Here is a 14,976-nt window from a genome sequence, read left to right as displayed (position 1 = left end):
TGTTTAAAAGAAAAAAAGAACGTTAAAAGAATAGAAGTTTCTTAAAATTTAAAATTAGAAAATAGCCTCTGCAGGTAGGCTTAAATGCTCAAAATCAAAAATGAAGGGCCACATAAAAAATCTGCTAAGATTTTAGCACTGAAGCAGTTATGAGACTATTGAAGAATTTTTGTTGAGAATAGTTATATATTAAGCTAAAAATGGTTTCTATGAAGCTAAACACCAAAAGAGTCCTGCTGTCCTTAGAAGTTATCAAAAAAACTACTTTTTTAGAGTAGCCATGTCACATGAGCAAGTGTTTATTGGCAGGATTCCACAGAGTAAAACCTAGATGGGATTAAGGCACATGGGGAGGAGTTGGGGCTGATTACGAATTGTGCTGGCCAGTTGGTGATATTAAGAGCTGTGGCGGCTAGGAGAATTGAAAACAGGAGCATATGAGAAAGCTGAAAATGAAATCTTGACAGTGACCTGCATTAAAAATCAAAGAAGAAGGTAGAAGAAGAGACTTTTTAGGAAAGATTCAAGAGACAAAATAGAAACCAGGATGTCACTGTGTCATGGGCTATGGCCTTGAGGTTCTAAAGGAAGCTTTCAGTATCCCGCACTAGCAAGAGACAGCAAATCATTGTAACTGATTTTTATTCTAGTTCTTTCTCCTTCCATTGTAGAAAGAGTGCTTGCACATAGTATCAAAAGCAACATCTTGAGCAGGGCAGAAATGTATATCATAAAATGGGACTGTTTTCTCCCCTGTCTCCTTCCAGAACATTTCAAAGTGCAAACTGACTCAAGGATGTGAACAGGACATGTAACGTTTCCACTCTTCCTCCCAAACTTCATTACAATTGTAGTAATGGAGGAAAATGGTTTAAATTGACAATAAGAAGAACAGGAAGAGAAATGAAAGAGCTTAATGAATTTCTGGAAAGTGGAAAGCAAATGAATAAATTGTAACTCATGAAAAGGATGGAGAAGCCACAGTCTAGAAGAATAAAAGCAAATGGGGCAACAGCCAACATGGGAGGGAAGAAGCTCTGAGAATGCCTCAGATATAAATAAGTCCTGGAGAGAAGCATAGGCCTGAAACTGAAAATTCCATCCACGGAACAGGGAACCCCAACGCCTCCCTTCTCCCCATGATCAGAACTCTGGGGAAGTCTGGCATTTAACATCCTAGGCTTTCGGGAGTTAGAGTCCTCAGTATAAGAGCCAGTGTCGTGGGTGCAGTGGCACCTGCCTGTAGTCCCAACTGTTTGGGAGGCCGAGGCAGGAGGATCACTGGAGCCCAGGAGTTCAGGGCTGGAGTGCTCTATTATGGTGCCTATGAATAGTCACTGCACTCCAGCCTGGGCAGCACAGCAAGGCCTCATCTCAAAAAATAGTCAGTGTCCTGCCAACTCACCAAAAAGCAACATTTTTTGGTCCACAAGCTCCAATTCTACAACTAGAGTTCCTAAATGCCTTTTACTACTTCATTCTTAAATATGAAGAGACTGTCCAAGGATGATCATATATTTGATTCAATACAGCAGTATGAAAGGAAAAGACAAAAGAAATTGCAGGAAAATGATTCCAGAGAAAAAGCAAGGATGATAAGAGAAACTTTTCACAGCCTAATCAGTCTGTCTCCTCACAGTGATAGAAAATATTAACACCCACAAATAAGAATGGAAGCTTTGAAAAAGTGACAGAGAACAAGAAAGAATCTGGAAGAGAAAGCCAAATAAACTCTCAGAAAGTCCATCAACAAGCCCAAAAGATAAATGTTTAAGGAGGTCCATAAACGCCCCTTGCTCTTTTCCACTTGAGTTTGAAACCAACTGGAAAATGGACAAATGGATGGACTAAAAGTGTCAGTTTTGTGATTAAAGAAAATGCTGCCCTAGAGGATGTGGCCTGAAGTACAGTGCTCCCTAGCAGCCCAACCCTGAGCCAGGCAGACTCACCTGTCACAGGCTGGCCCTCGGAGACCCTGCAGCAAGGGAGTCACGTGCTGGTTGATAAGAGCTGCTCATAACTCATTTCCACAGGCTACCAGATCCCCAAATAGAAAGAAACCAGGCACACAAACCCTGCTTCTTCCTTCCAGTTGGACAAATCACTTCTCTTCCTCTGGGGAGACGTGAGTAAGGGGGAGGAAAGAGCCAAGAGTGTTACTCTGATGGAATTTCTTCCTCAAGAAATCAGGAAGAAAGTATTGAAAACAGATGAGAGAAAACATAAGTGACATAGAGGACCAGTTCAGAAATTTGGCAACTGGCTAATTAGAATGCCATTAAAAAAAAAAAATGGCTGGGCAAGGTGGCTCATGCCTATAATCCCAGCACTTTGGGAGGCTGAGGTGGGTGGATCACCTGAGGTCAGGAGTTCAAGACCAGCCTGGCCAGCATGGTGAAAACCCATCTCTATTAAAAATACAAAAAATTAGCCAGGCATGGTGGTGGGTGCTTGTGATCCCAGCTGCTGGGGAGGCTGAGACAGGAGAATTGCTTGAACCCAGGAGGTAGGGGTTGCAGTGAGCCAAGATCACACCAGTATACTCCAGTCTGGGCAACAAGAGCAAAACTCCATCTGAAAAAAGAAAAAGTAGAGGAAAGGAAAATATTAAAGAGAATGTCTCAGTGCTGAAGACATGACGGTCCAGATTGAAAGGGTCTGCTGAGTGCTGAACAAGATTAATGGGAGACAATATTATGATATTTTAGAACCCAAGAATAAGGAAAAGATTCTGGAAGCTTTCATAGGGGAAAAAAATACAAAGTGAAATGAAAACAAGAACAAATTTATTTTCAAAGACTCCACCAGACTTCCCATATCAGACTTCCCATCTGCAACATTAGAAGCCAAAAACCTGAGGAGACATACTTTCAAAGTTTTTAATCCAGAATTCTATACCCAGCCAAGCTATTAATCAAGTGTGAAGGCTGAAGACATGTCAGACATGCAAGAATTCAGAAAATGCATCCACCTTGAAGGAGCTATTCAACACTGTACTGCAGCAAAAAGGAGGAATACATCAACAGAGAAAACATGGCATCTAGGATACAGTATGTCCAGCTAGGAGGGCATGGCATTAGGTTTGAGCTGTGGAGCCAATCCTGGTTGGGGCAAGCAGATGAAAGACTGTGGATGCCCCCAGGAAATGAGGAGAAGTGATAGAGCAGGTGGAACAATTGTGAGAGTGGAAAGCATGAGGTGACAGTCAATGCAATTGGTAGCAAATAAAATTGGAAAACACCAAACTTTACTTTAAGAACATCCTTCATTGATACAAAGGTTTGTGATCTTAGGCCAGAGATAATGAACTGCAATCCTGGCACAGTTCTTGGCTGTGCAGTTAATAACATTATGTAGATGTTTATTGTCTTAAAATTTTAGAATCAAAATTTACTTAATTATAATTACAGAACAGAGGTCCTCCACTTTAGTCACTCATTCTTTCATCATCCAAATAAAATGTCTCCAGCCTCTCCATCAGCAGCTGTGCATGAGAAACCACTGCCCCACCTCGACCACGCTCCTTGCCCAGTGCCTCTGAAGACCCAGGGGCAGTCTCCTGCTGCTATAGCCTGCTGCTCTGGTGTGGTCCACTTATTCACTGATCCATTGCTACTTGGGTTGGACACTGGCCACCACCCATCTTTCATTCCTTCCAAAGCAGCACTAGCAGAGATTGTCACTCATGGCACATTTTCCTGGAGATTCCGATGTTTTGGAGGCATAGGGTAAGAAACAATTTCCAGTTGAAAAACAATTTCCCCATTCTTAGAAATGTAATGCCTGCTTCTGTCCCAGGAATTTTTCACTACTGTAACCCTTCATAGGCTCCAGACTCCCACTACGGTGCACAGGTTTCTTACCTTCTCCTCTGCATCCCTGGGTCTGGATGATTCTGAACCCTGACTGCATATTAGAATCAATCACCTCCAGCACTTTGGGAGGCTGAGGTGGGCAGATCACGAGGTCAGAAGATCGAGACCATCCTGGCCAACATGGTAAAACCCCATTTCTACTAACAATTTAGCCAGGTGTGGTGGCATGCACCTGTAGTCCCAGCTACTCAGGAGGCTGAGGTAGGGGAAATCACTTGAAACTGGGAGATGGAGGTTGCAGTGAGCCAAGATCATGCCACTGCATTCCAGCCAAGATGGTACCACTGCACTCCAGCCTGGTGACAGAGTGAGACTCTGTCTCAAAAAAAAAAAGAATCAATCACCTGAAGAACCACAAAGTACCTTGTACCTTCAAGACTCAGGCCTCACATCCACCCAAGGTTCTGATTTACCCAGTCTGGGGAGAGGCTGGAAATGATCCTCAGGTGATTTTAATGTGTAGCCAGGAGTGACACCCACTGACCTGCCCTCTCCAGTTGCCAGGGAGAAATCCTCAAATTCCTGTTATTTTACTATGTGGAGTAATTTCACTCTTTTTGTTTCCCCCTGTCTTTCAAGACCATGAAATCCCTCAAACTGCAGCCAGATTGTAAAAGAGCATATTTTCCCTTTTTCTGCCAGCTACACACATATATGCAGGCCTTTAAAAAGTGGATCATAGCACGTATATTGTTCTGCATTTGGCTTTTATCACTTGACTTTTTTTCCTGCCTGTAAGACTGATCTACTTCATTGTTCAGAGATCACATAATATTCTATTATTAAGCATATACCATAATCAGCAATTTTCCTATTGATGTCATTTGGGTTTTTCCTCATATTTTGCCATTATCAATTATGCAATAGCTGCATGAAGATCCATGTAGGTGTGTATCCTTCCAAACTTGTGCAGATATTTCCAGAGTACAATCACCAGGTCAAGATTATGTACATTTAACATTTTTGCAGGTAATGCAAAAATACTTTTCATTTAAATGATGTTTCACTATACTTTCCAGCCAATGGTTTTTTAAAGCATCTCTTCCCCTGGACTCTTACTAACAATATCAGTCTTTTTACTGTTGTACTATTTTTTGATTCTTAAAATTTGAAAAAATTGACATTTTTACTATTTTTGCTAGGCAAAAAAAGGTGTATTATTTCAGTTTGCATTTCTCTAATTACTAATAAAATTGAACATCTTTCTCTCCTTTTGTTAGTACTTTGTATTTCTTTTGTGAATTGTTTAATAAATTTGTAATGATTAGTAGTTTAGAAGATGCAATGTAATCCCCCACTATTTCACTACCTCTTCTTCTTCCTCTGCCCCATTATAACAGCTATGTAATATTTTAAGTCAATTCTTAATTATTCAAAAGAATGGAGGGGGCCAGGTACAGTGGCTTATGCCTGCAATCCCAGCACTTTGGGAGGCAGAGGCAGCCAGATCACCTAAGTCTGGAGTTCACGACCAGCCTGGCCAACATGGTGAAACCCCACCTCCAAAAAAAAAAAAAAAAAAAAAAAAAAAAAAAAAAAAAAAAAAAAAAAAAAGCCAGGCATAGTGGCATGTACTTGTAATCCCAGCTACTCAGGAGGCTGAGGCAGGAGAATCACTTGAACCCAGGAGGCAGGGGTTGCAGTGAGCCGAGATCACACCATTGCATTCAAGCCTAGGTGACAAGGGCAAGACTACATCTCAAAAAGAAAAGGAAAGAATGAAGGGAAACAGAATGCATAATTCAAAATCACAATGTGATTTATAGTAAAATTTTAAGTGTGTTTTTAGAAATAGCACGGAGCTGAGAGTCACATCTTTGTTCTGCCTCTGAATAGCTGTGTGACTAGGGATTTTACTTTCCTCATAGAGCCCTGGTTTTCATAACCATAGAACAGGAATGATAACTTTCTTTGCTTATGGTGATAATTAGATAATGTGTGTAAACCACCTGGTGTGGAGCCTGGCACATAGTTAGACACTCAATAAGTGGTTGTTTTTGTTACCATGTTATAACATTTGAATACGGGAGTTGTTCTAAACTAGGAATCCTCATTGTGAGTTTCTTGCTCCCATATCCTTACTCTTCCCTCAGTTATTCCTGAAAACAGGCTGCCTTGGCTTACATTCTCTTCCCTCTGCCTCTCTGACTGAGCGCGGTTTTATCCACTTCAAGGTTAAACGCTTGAATTTCAAGTCTGCAAACTCAGTAGGTAGAAGTAATGAAGGTAGCCCCAAACTGTGACTGAGCACTGAACACATTGTGCATTAACAGTGGGTGCTGGAGACGTGAGCAAGCCCAATACCAGAGAAGCTGTCTCACTTTCCCCCCAGGTTAATTGTCAGTTAAAGCCTGTCATTAATCCACAATCAAGAACTGCCCATGGTACCTGTTGAAATACTTTCCGCCACAAGTAACAGATCCCAAAGGCACTAAAACAAGGAGGAAACTTTACTGACTGGATCACAAAAAGTCTGGCGGGAGGGCAGGTCTAAAGTGGGCTCACTGAGCGGCTCAGCAGCGTTCCCAGAACCCAGATCTTCACATCCGTCACGTATGTCTGCAGCTTTCTGCCTGTCAGTGTTGCTGCCCTCACGTCCCAAAGAAGCTGCTACAGAAAACAGCATCTAGAGACGGAGACAAGGTGTTTCTCCTCATGTGCCTCTTTTATTTTATGTTATGTTATTTTTGAGACAGGATCTCGCTCTGTTACCCAGGCTGGGGTACAGTGATGCAATCATGGCTCGCTGTAGCCTCGAACACCAGGCTCAAACGATCCTCCCACCTCGGCCTCCCAAGGAGCTGAGACCATAGATAGGCACATGCCACAATCTTTTTTTTTTGTGTGTGTGTATAGAAATGGAATCTCACTATGCTGCCCAGGCTGTTCTTGAACTCCTGGGATCAAGTGATCCTCCTGCCTCAGTCTCCCAAAGTGCTGGATTACAGGCATAAGCCACCATGCCCCCAACCTCACATGTTACTTTTAAAAAGTGAAGAAACATTTTTTTGACAAGACTCCTAAGAGATTTATCCTATCATAGGACTGGCCCAAATTGAATCGCCACATGCTCCAAGCTGGAAAAAAAATTAGTGTCAGGACAGTGAAATTACTATTAGTGATTTGGACTACTCTGGGGTTGGGAGTCCTTTATAACACAAGGCTAACCAACACCTGAACAAAATGTTAGCAAGGAAGGGAGGAGGTTACACAGATGACCCTGTCTGTCACCACATGTTTTTTTTTAAGGATTTATGATGTTATTTTTTAAGATACAATTTTAAATTAATATGCAAATTCTTCAATTAATTACATAAAAATGTCAGCTTTGAAGTTTATGATCCGGAAATTCAGAAAGAGAGGGCAGACCAGGCACATTGGCTCACACCTATAATCCCACCATTTTGGGAGGCTGAGATGGGAAGATTGCTTGAACCAAGAGTTAGGGACTGGCCCCAGCAACACAGTGAGACCCCCATCTCCACAAAACATTTTTAAAACTTAGCTAGGCATGGTGGCATGCACCTTTAGTCCTAGCTATGCAGGAGGCTGAGGTAGGAGGATCGCTTGAGCCCAGGAGTTCAAGGCTGCAGTGAGCTATGGTCACACCACTGCACTCCAGCCTGGGCGGCAGGGTGAGATTGCGTCTAAAAAAAAAAAAAAAAAAAAAAAAAAAATGAAAGAAAAGGAGGAACAGTAATATTTCCTGTCATTTTTAAAGTTAGAAATATTACTTATGATTAAATACCTAGATTTAAAAAGAATAAGCTTGGAAGAATGAGCATTCATATCTAATTCTCAAGTACTTGATGTGGAGTGAGTTTTGTGTGGTGCTCTCTAAGATTTAAGGAGGGGCAGCTCTTGGACAGGTGAGAGCCACATGGGGCAGAGTGGAAGAGCCCAGGTGGCACTCCAGGGTTGTTTATGTGGCAGAGGCCTGCCCTCCAGGTCATGGTGTGAGCCTCCTACCAAACACCCATAATATAAAGATGGGGGCGGGGGTTCATGGGGCTGTGTAATTCCGAAGAGGAAGTTCATTCTAAGATATCCTTTAAAGATGCCTGGATCCCTGCAACTGGGAGAGCCAAGCTAGGCACATGCCTCCTGCTCACTTCTCCATCCTTTCCCTCCAGGGCTGGCTCGTGCTGAGAAGGATAGATTTCAAATGTACTGGGTGCACCACCCACAATGGAGCTGGGGGTAAAGTGGGAAAGATACCTAGTGCCAAGGCCTGACCCGGGGAGAGTGGGAGTGAATTCCTATTACCAAGCTTGGGCAAGTCAGCTGCCTTCCCAATCCCTGGCTCATCAGCTGTAAAACAGGAAGAGGAATAGATCAAAGTTGCTGTGAGGACCATGAGCAATAATAATCTCTTCACTTGGGTGAGCGAAGGAGAAACGGGCCAGGGCAGGATAACTCACCAAATTGCTTTGGGGAAAGTGCTGCTCTGCTGGCTCACGAAGACAAAGCAGAAGCTCCCCTGGAAGTTTCAGGCCCACCTGTCCCCTCTCCTCTCCACACGCCTCACACCCACAGAAAGGGGTCTCCGTATTGGGAGCCAGCCCAGATGAGCTTGTCCCAGTTTCCTTTGCTTCCTCTCTAAGAAAGACCAGAGTAAACCCAGCCCTGTCATCTAAGCTGAATCCCCCCAAGCTACTGTCAGCCTCAGGGTGGCTAACACTTTCCAGTACAGCCTGGCTCTGTCTTTTCCTGGCTGTGTAACTTTGGGCAAGTGCTTCACCCTCTCTCAGTCTTGCTTCTCAGTCATCTGCAAAAGAAATACGGTAGCACAGGATTGCTGTAGTACCAATTACTATGATTGGCTTATTGAAGGATTTGGACTTAGCAATTATTTTGTTAATCTAATTGCATAATAGCATGCATTTTTATTTTCTTTTCTTTTAAACTGGATAGCATTAATTAAATGGTATACATTTTTAATATAATAAAGCTCTATTTATTTAGAAAATAATTCAATCCCTCACTCTTCAAACTGGACACATGCCCTATTAAATAGTGAGGTTTCCGTTACACTGATAGCCAGTGGGGTACACAGTCAGGCGCTATCCCTCCCCTCTCTACCCACCGCCCTAGTCTACTGTTGTCAGGACAGTGGCTGATGTGGCTAGTAAGTGACAAGCAGTGGATCAACATCTCCCAGTCACTCTCCCCAGGATCCAGCATCCTGAGGGTCACTTCTGTATTGCTGGGAGGTAAGGAGAGTTGTAGCATGTGTCACCCGCTCCAAGCCACCTCACTGAACTTGCCCCTGTCTTTTTTGGCAGTCTGTAAAGCGGTTCTTGAAACAAGAGTGCAAGTGCCACGGGGTGAGCGGCTCGTGTTCTCTCAGGACATGCTGGCTGGCCATGGCCGACTTCAGGAAAACGGGCGATTATCTCTGGAGGAAGTACAATGGGGCCATCCAGGTGGTCATGAACCAGGACGGCACGGGTTTCACTGTGGCTAACGAGAGGTTTAAGAAGCCAACAAAAAATGACCTCGTGTATTTTGAGAATTCTCCAGACTACTGTATCAGGGACCGAGAGACAGGTAAGTTCATACACTTTCTGCATAGCACCTAATTCTTTCAACAACTGATACTCCACAATTTAAATGAGATTCTGTATTTTCAGCCTGCTCCCTTTAGGTTTGAAGCTCATGATCCTTAACATTCTTATTGAAACTGCACAGGGCTGGGCCTGGCAGCTCACACCTGGAATCCCAGCATTTTGGGAGGCCAAGGTGGGCAGACTGCTTGGGCTCAGGAGTTCAGGAAAAGCCTGGGCAACATGGTGAAACCCTGACTCCACCAAAAATACAAAAAATTAGCTGGGCATGGTGGTGCACATCTGTGGTCCCAGCTACTCAGGAGGCTGAGGTGGGAGGATCGCTTGAGCCCAGGAGACAGAGGTAGCAGTGAGCAGAGAGCATACCACTGCACTTTAGCCTGGGTGACAATTTGAGCAAGAAAGAGAGAGAGAGAGAGAGAGAGAGAGAGAGAGAGAGAGAGAAGGAGGGAGGGAGGGAGAGAGGATGGAAGGAAGGAAGGAAGGGGAAAGAAAGAAAAGAAGCAAAACGAAACTGCACAGAGAGCTCTCCTAAGCAACTGGAGAAATGGGTTGACAGTGTACAGATTCTGGAGAAATGGAAACTCAACAATGTCTGGGGCAAAACATCAAGATACTCAGATTAGCAAAATTCTTCAGCTTGGGCAGATTTCTAACTAGTAGACTATGTACACTAGGGAGAGCAGCCCAACATTTCTCATATGATCCTGAAGCTGAGAGCAGGATACATTAAATCCCACCTCTGTGACTATGGAACATGGTCCCAGGGCTTTAAATGTACTCTTCTGAAATCTGCCCTACTTCACCTTTCCTGCTCTTTTCAATATGCTTAGAATTTGCCAAAGATAAAAAGCAAGCATTTCTCCTCACCCTCTTGGCTGTAGGTGGACAGTGTATAATAAAGGCTGTGTCTGAGGCCCTTCATTTATTAAAGCCACACCATTCCCTTCCAGACAGTACCTTCTCTATCCCTCAAAGAACAGCTCTGTCAGCTTCAACACCGCAGCTGTTCCACCTATCTGGCTTACATACGCTCATGCTCCACCCCTCACTCCTCCTGATCAACCCTGAACTCCAGGTTTAGCTCATTCTTTGTAAAGATTCTAGTGCAAAATAAGAATGAGTATAAGTCTAAGTTCATAGGAGGGGGTAGGAGTCCACAGCCCAAGTCAATTTCTGAGACTTGGTAGAAAGCAAAGAAATTCATTATCAGAAAAAATAAAAGTCCTCTAATTTAGAGTCTGAGGTTTTTTTTTTTTTTTTTTTTTTAATTTCAGAATAATTGCAGAGGCACCCATAAAACAGTGTAGATGGCAGCCAGCTGTCAATCTGATTGACCAAGAGGCAAGGTTACCAGAGAATGTCATAAGGAGGCCAAAGCCTTTTTTCTTTTTTTGGCCGAGTGGTTGAATTGCCTTCATGGTTTGATGAGCTAGTGCTCTGCAGCATTTGAGCAGGTTGCTACATGCAATCCAGGGATTAATGACAACTGAGCAGAGGACCAGATGCTGTGCCCCACTGCATTCCTGACATGTTTTGGGACCTCTAACAAGTCATCCTACCTGTCAGGCCAAAGTTATAGCTGAATCACCATGAAACCTGTGCTTAGATACAGGATTGTTCAAGGGTCTGACCCCCCTCTGCCAGTCACTAGCTGTTTAACCTCAGCCTCCTCACACCGAGCATGGAGATGCTGCTGTCTTGACCATTGAAGTCCTATGCATTGACTTCTGTGCGCTGGGTACTGGGCTGAGATTCTTGCACATTTGGTCTTATTTTATCCTTCCAGAAGGATCCTTACAGCAGCCTGATGACATCAATGCATTGAAATTTGTAACTGATCAAAAATAAATGAATAAATAAATAAAAAGAATAAGAAGGTTGCTCCTGGATGACCAACGCCAACCAAGATCCACATTCGTGTCTTATTTTTTAAGTCAGATAAGCAACCCTAGATATCATCTTCTCCATTGTACAGATAAGAAAAGTGAGTGACCCACTCACGATCTCACTGGTAGAAGTGGGTGGATGTCTGACACCTTGGCCTGTGCTTTGACCCTGTTATTACACACTTGCGCCTGCCTGCCTCCTAGGACACATATGTGGAAAGGCCTTGGGGGGAAAAAAGTCTTATTTCAAATATAAGAGGAACCTCTTCCCCAGCACATCTTTTCTGGTTCTTTGGATTGAAGAAGTTTGCACAGGGAAGCAAGCTGGTATACCTGAAGAATATGTACTGCCTTATGTGTAACAGGCATGACATTTATTGTCAGTGAAATATAGACCATATATTTCTTTTACCCCACAGAGGTGATTCGGAATCTAATCCCTGCTGTGTCTTCAAGTTACTCAGTTATTCTTGTGTACTCTGCTTTTTCTACTCTTTGTATTAGAAAGAAATTCTGTTTCTTAATCCTAAATAGTAACTATACTTGTAGTACCCATCACATGCCAGGGCTGCAGCTACCTTCTCTCATTGATTCTCAAACAAAGTCTATCAGGTGAGTGTGTTATTATTTTATGGGAAGAAACTGAAGCTCTGAGGGTTAAAGATTTTTCCCAACCATTTGTGGCCAGTAAGAAGCAGAGCAGAGACTTAAACCTGAGCCTGGCTGTATTTTCTCTCTTTTCTTTTCCTTCCCTCTCTTTCTTTCCTTCCTTCCTTCTTTCCTTTCCTTCCTTCTCTCTCCTTCCTTCTCTTTCCTTTCTTCCCTCCCTCACTCTTTTTTCTTTCTTTCTCTTTCTTTTCTTTTTTCTCTTTCTTTCTCTCTTTCTTTCTTTTCTCAGAGTCTTGCTATGTCACCAAGGCTTGAGTGTAGTGGCACAATCTTAGCTCACTGCAACCTTAGCCTCCAGGTTCAAGCAATTCTCCTGCCTCACCCTCCCGAGTAGCTGGGATTACAGGCATGAGCTACCACACCTAGCTAATTTTTGTATTTTTAGTAGAGACGGGTTTTCACCATGTTGGCCAGGCTGGTCTCGAACTCCTGACCTCAAGTGATCCACTTCAGCCTCTCAAAGTGCTGGGATTACAGGCATGAGCCACCGTGCCTGGCTGTGGCTGTCTTTTCAACAACCATTTCACTCCACCTCTTGCTGCACCAGGTACAAAGCACATAGCCGCAGGTGCTAGCTTTCTGAAGGAAGCTATGTAACTTATTTTCTCTATTAATTTACCTCTCTTCTGAGACAAATTTTAGCTTATCTGACTTTAAAAGATATGAAATTGGTTCTCAGTTAGTGTTGATTAACCAAGATCTACCCTATTCTTTTTTTTTTTTTTTTTAAGTTGTCAGTTCCAATGTATTGGATCAGATTTCAAGTAAGATTCCTAGATTACTTATAAATTATTTGAACTGTACTTAGTTAATGTAGTTTTTGGCTGAGCCTAAGAAAATACCAAAGTTGTCAATGCAAACCTTGCAATATTTATTTTTAATGCTGTTGACCATCAGATGATTATTTTAGTAAAAATATGATTTAGGATATTCAATATTATGTAAGCACAAGTCCAGATTGTTAAAATATTTTTTCATTGTATATATTAGGAGTCATGTGCAGATAGCCACATGTATGAGATGCAAATTTTATCTGATAAAACCTGCTTCCACACATATGGCCACTGAGGGCCTTGCTCTTGGTTATGTGACCAATGGCCTTTTAAACATGAGTCTTGACCAGGCATGGTGGCTCACACCTATAATCCCAGCACCTTGGGAGGCCAAGCTGAGAGGATCACTTGAGGCCAGGAGTTCAAAACCAGCCTGGGTAACATAGCGAGATCCCATCTCTAAAAAATAAAAACTAAATAAAGTTGAGGCTTTATGCTGGCCATTTTCCACTAGAAACTTCTGTAGCATGTGCTCTAGCAAGTCAGTCACAACAGGTGCAGAAGAGAACACAGGCATCCTGGAATGGCCTCTAACCTCTGTTAGTGGAGGCAGGGGGTGTAACAGAGAATCTGAGAACTGTAAGAAGGGGGCTTTCTGCCTTTAACTCAAGTGGGATCTGGGAGTCTCTCTCTTCTCGAAATGACAGTATTGGGTCAGTGTGTCATCTTCTCAGTCTGCACTGAAGAGCCACCCAGCACACACACAAAATTGAGCAAGCACACCACTGAGGGTCGCCCTCCCCACCGAGCTGAAATCCCACTGCATTAGGAAAGGCCTGTTTTCTGGTAAATGGAACTCTCACATGTTCAAAATGGGCTGTCATCCTGGGGTAGCCAGACTCCAAAACAAGTCAAAAGTTTACAGTCAAATTTAAATCAAGTAATTAATATAGAATTTCTTGTTTTTCATTTTCTCTTTTAAAATTGGGGTTAACCCTTCCTGACATTGCATCGCATACTGCTTGCTCTGCTTTGTGGTGGTTATTTTGTTCGGTTTTGCTCTTTTCTTTGCTTTCAATCATTGCTTTTGTTTTTAAATCATGCACACTTAATATTCAACTTAATGGGCACCTTCTACTTGCCGGCACTGGGGAAGCAATAGTGGTGAGCAGATTGAATATTATTAGGGAATCAGTATTTGGAACTGACTGGCTTACTCCTGCTGGTTAGTAACTGCTTTCTGTACAAGGTAGCTTGTTGACTGATGGGAGCTGGCTCATTTTTATCAGTTAGGTTTGTGCAATTGATGTAGTGTACAGGTTTAGTCCACTTTTTTCCAAAGAAAGTGGCTCTTCAGAAACCTATTGAACCAGTATCTCAGGGAGCTGTTCCTGAAATTCTATAAGTTTTTCTTTTTTCATCATTTTAATATTTTATCATTGCTCTGTTGCCCAGACTGGAGTGCAGTGGCACCATTGTGGCTCACTGCAGGCTCCAACTCCTGAGCTCAAGTGATCCTCCCACCTCAGCCTCCTGAGGGCTAGGACCACGAGCACTCCCTCTGCAAGCAATCTTTACAAACTTACACACATCAAAGTTTGAAAAAGTCAATGATTTAGGTAGCCTGTGATTCCTAATTTTTTTCCTAATAATTCCTAATTTTCCCTAAGTATTAGGCAAGAAAAAATTCAGGAATTCAGGAAAACATATCTTTTTTTTTTTTTGAGTACCTGATTTCTTGCTAAGGAAAAAATATTTCCTCATTTGAGGAACTCTAGATGAATATCACCCCAAAAAACATTTCCCACCATGTCTAGTATAAGAGAGTCATTCTTTCACTTTCAGGCCCTGCATCCTCAGGAACCCTCTTTGATTCCAAATAAACAAAATTATTTCAGCCATCAAAGCTTTCACTGACAACAGTTACCAAGTCAGCCTCTAGAGAAGTCCTGACATAATCAGGCTAGCGAACTTTGACGAGAAAAATTGCAGAGTTGAGACCCCAGGTTACTCCTGGATGGGGACAAACCTAGCTGGAGACAGGTGATGGGAACATTTATTGAGTTCCTACTGCAAGTCAGGCCCTGCACTACACACCTATGTGCATATTCTCTGACTCTTCAAGGCAATTACCTCCATTTATAAAGAAGGAAAGTGAGGTTCCAAAAAGTTACTTAACTTGCCCAAGATGGCATGATCTGTA

General features: G+C 42.7%; 1 protein-coding gene across 1 annotated transcript in view; it reads left to right on the top strand.

Moving 5' to 3' along the window:
* The window catches only part of WNT2 (Wnt family member 2), a 46,560-nt gene that overhangs the window by 16,488 nt on the left and 15,096 nt on the right, over positions 1-14,976 (top strand). The window contains exon 4 of the mRNA XM_017535075.2: positions 9,161-9,425. Within this exon, the coding sequence (XP_017390564.1) occupies positions 9,161-9,425 (265 nt within the window). The remainder of the gene's footprint in view (positions 1-9,160; positions 9,426-14,976) is intronic.

The sequence above is a fragment of the Cebus imitator genome, unplaced genomic scaffold, assembly GCF_001604975.1.
Source record: "Cebus imitator isolate Cc_AM_T3 unplaced genomic scaffold, Cebus_imitator-1.0 Scaffold90, whole genome shotgun sequence".
Lineage (NCBI taxonomy): Eukaryota > Metazoa > Chordata > Mammalia > Primates > Cebidae > Cebus > Cebus imitator.
The sequence above is the reverse complement of the archived record's forward strand: the minus strand, read 5'-3'. Positions and strand labels throughout refer to the sequence as shown.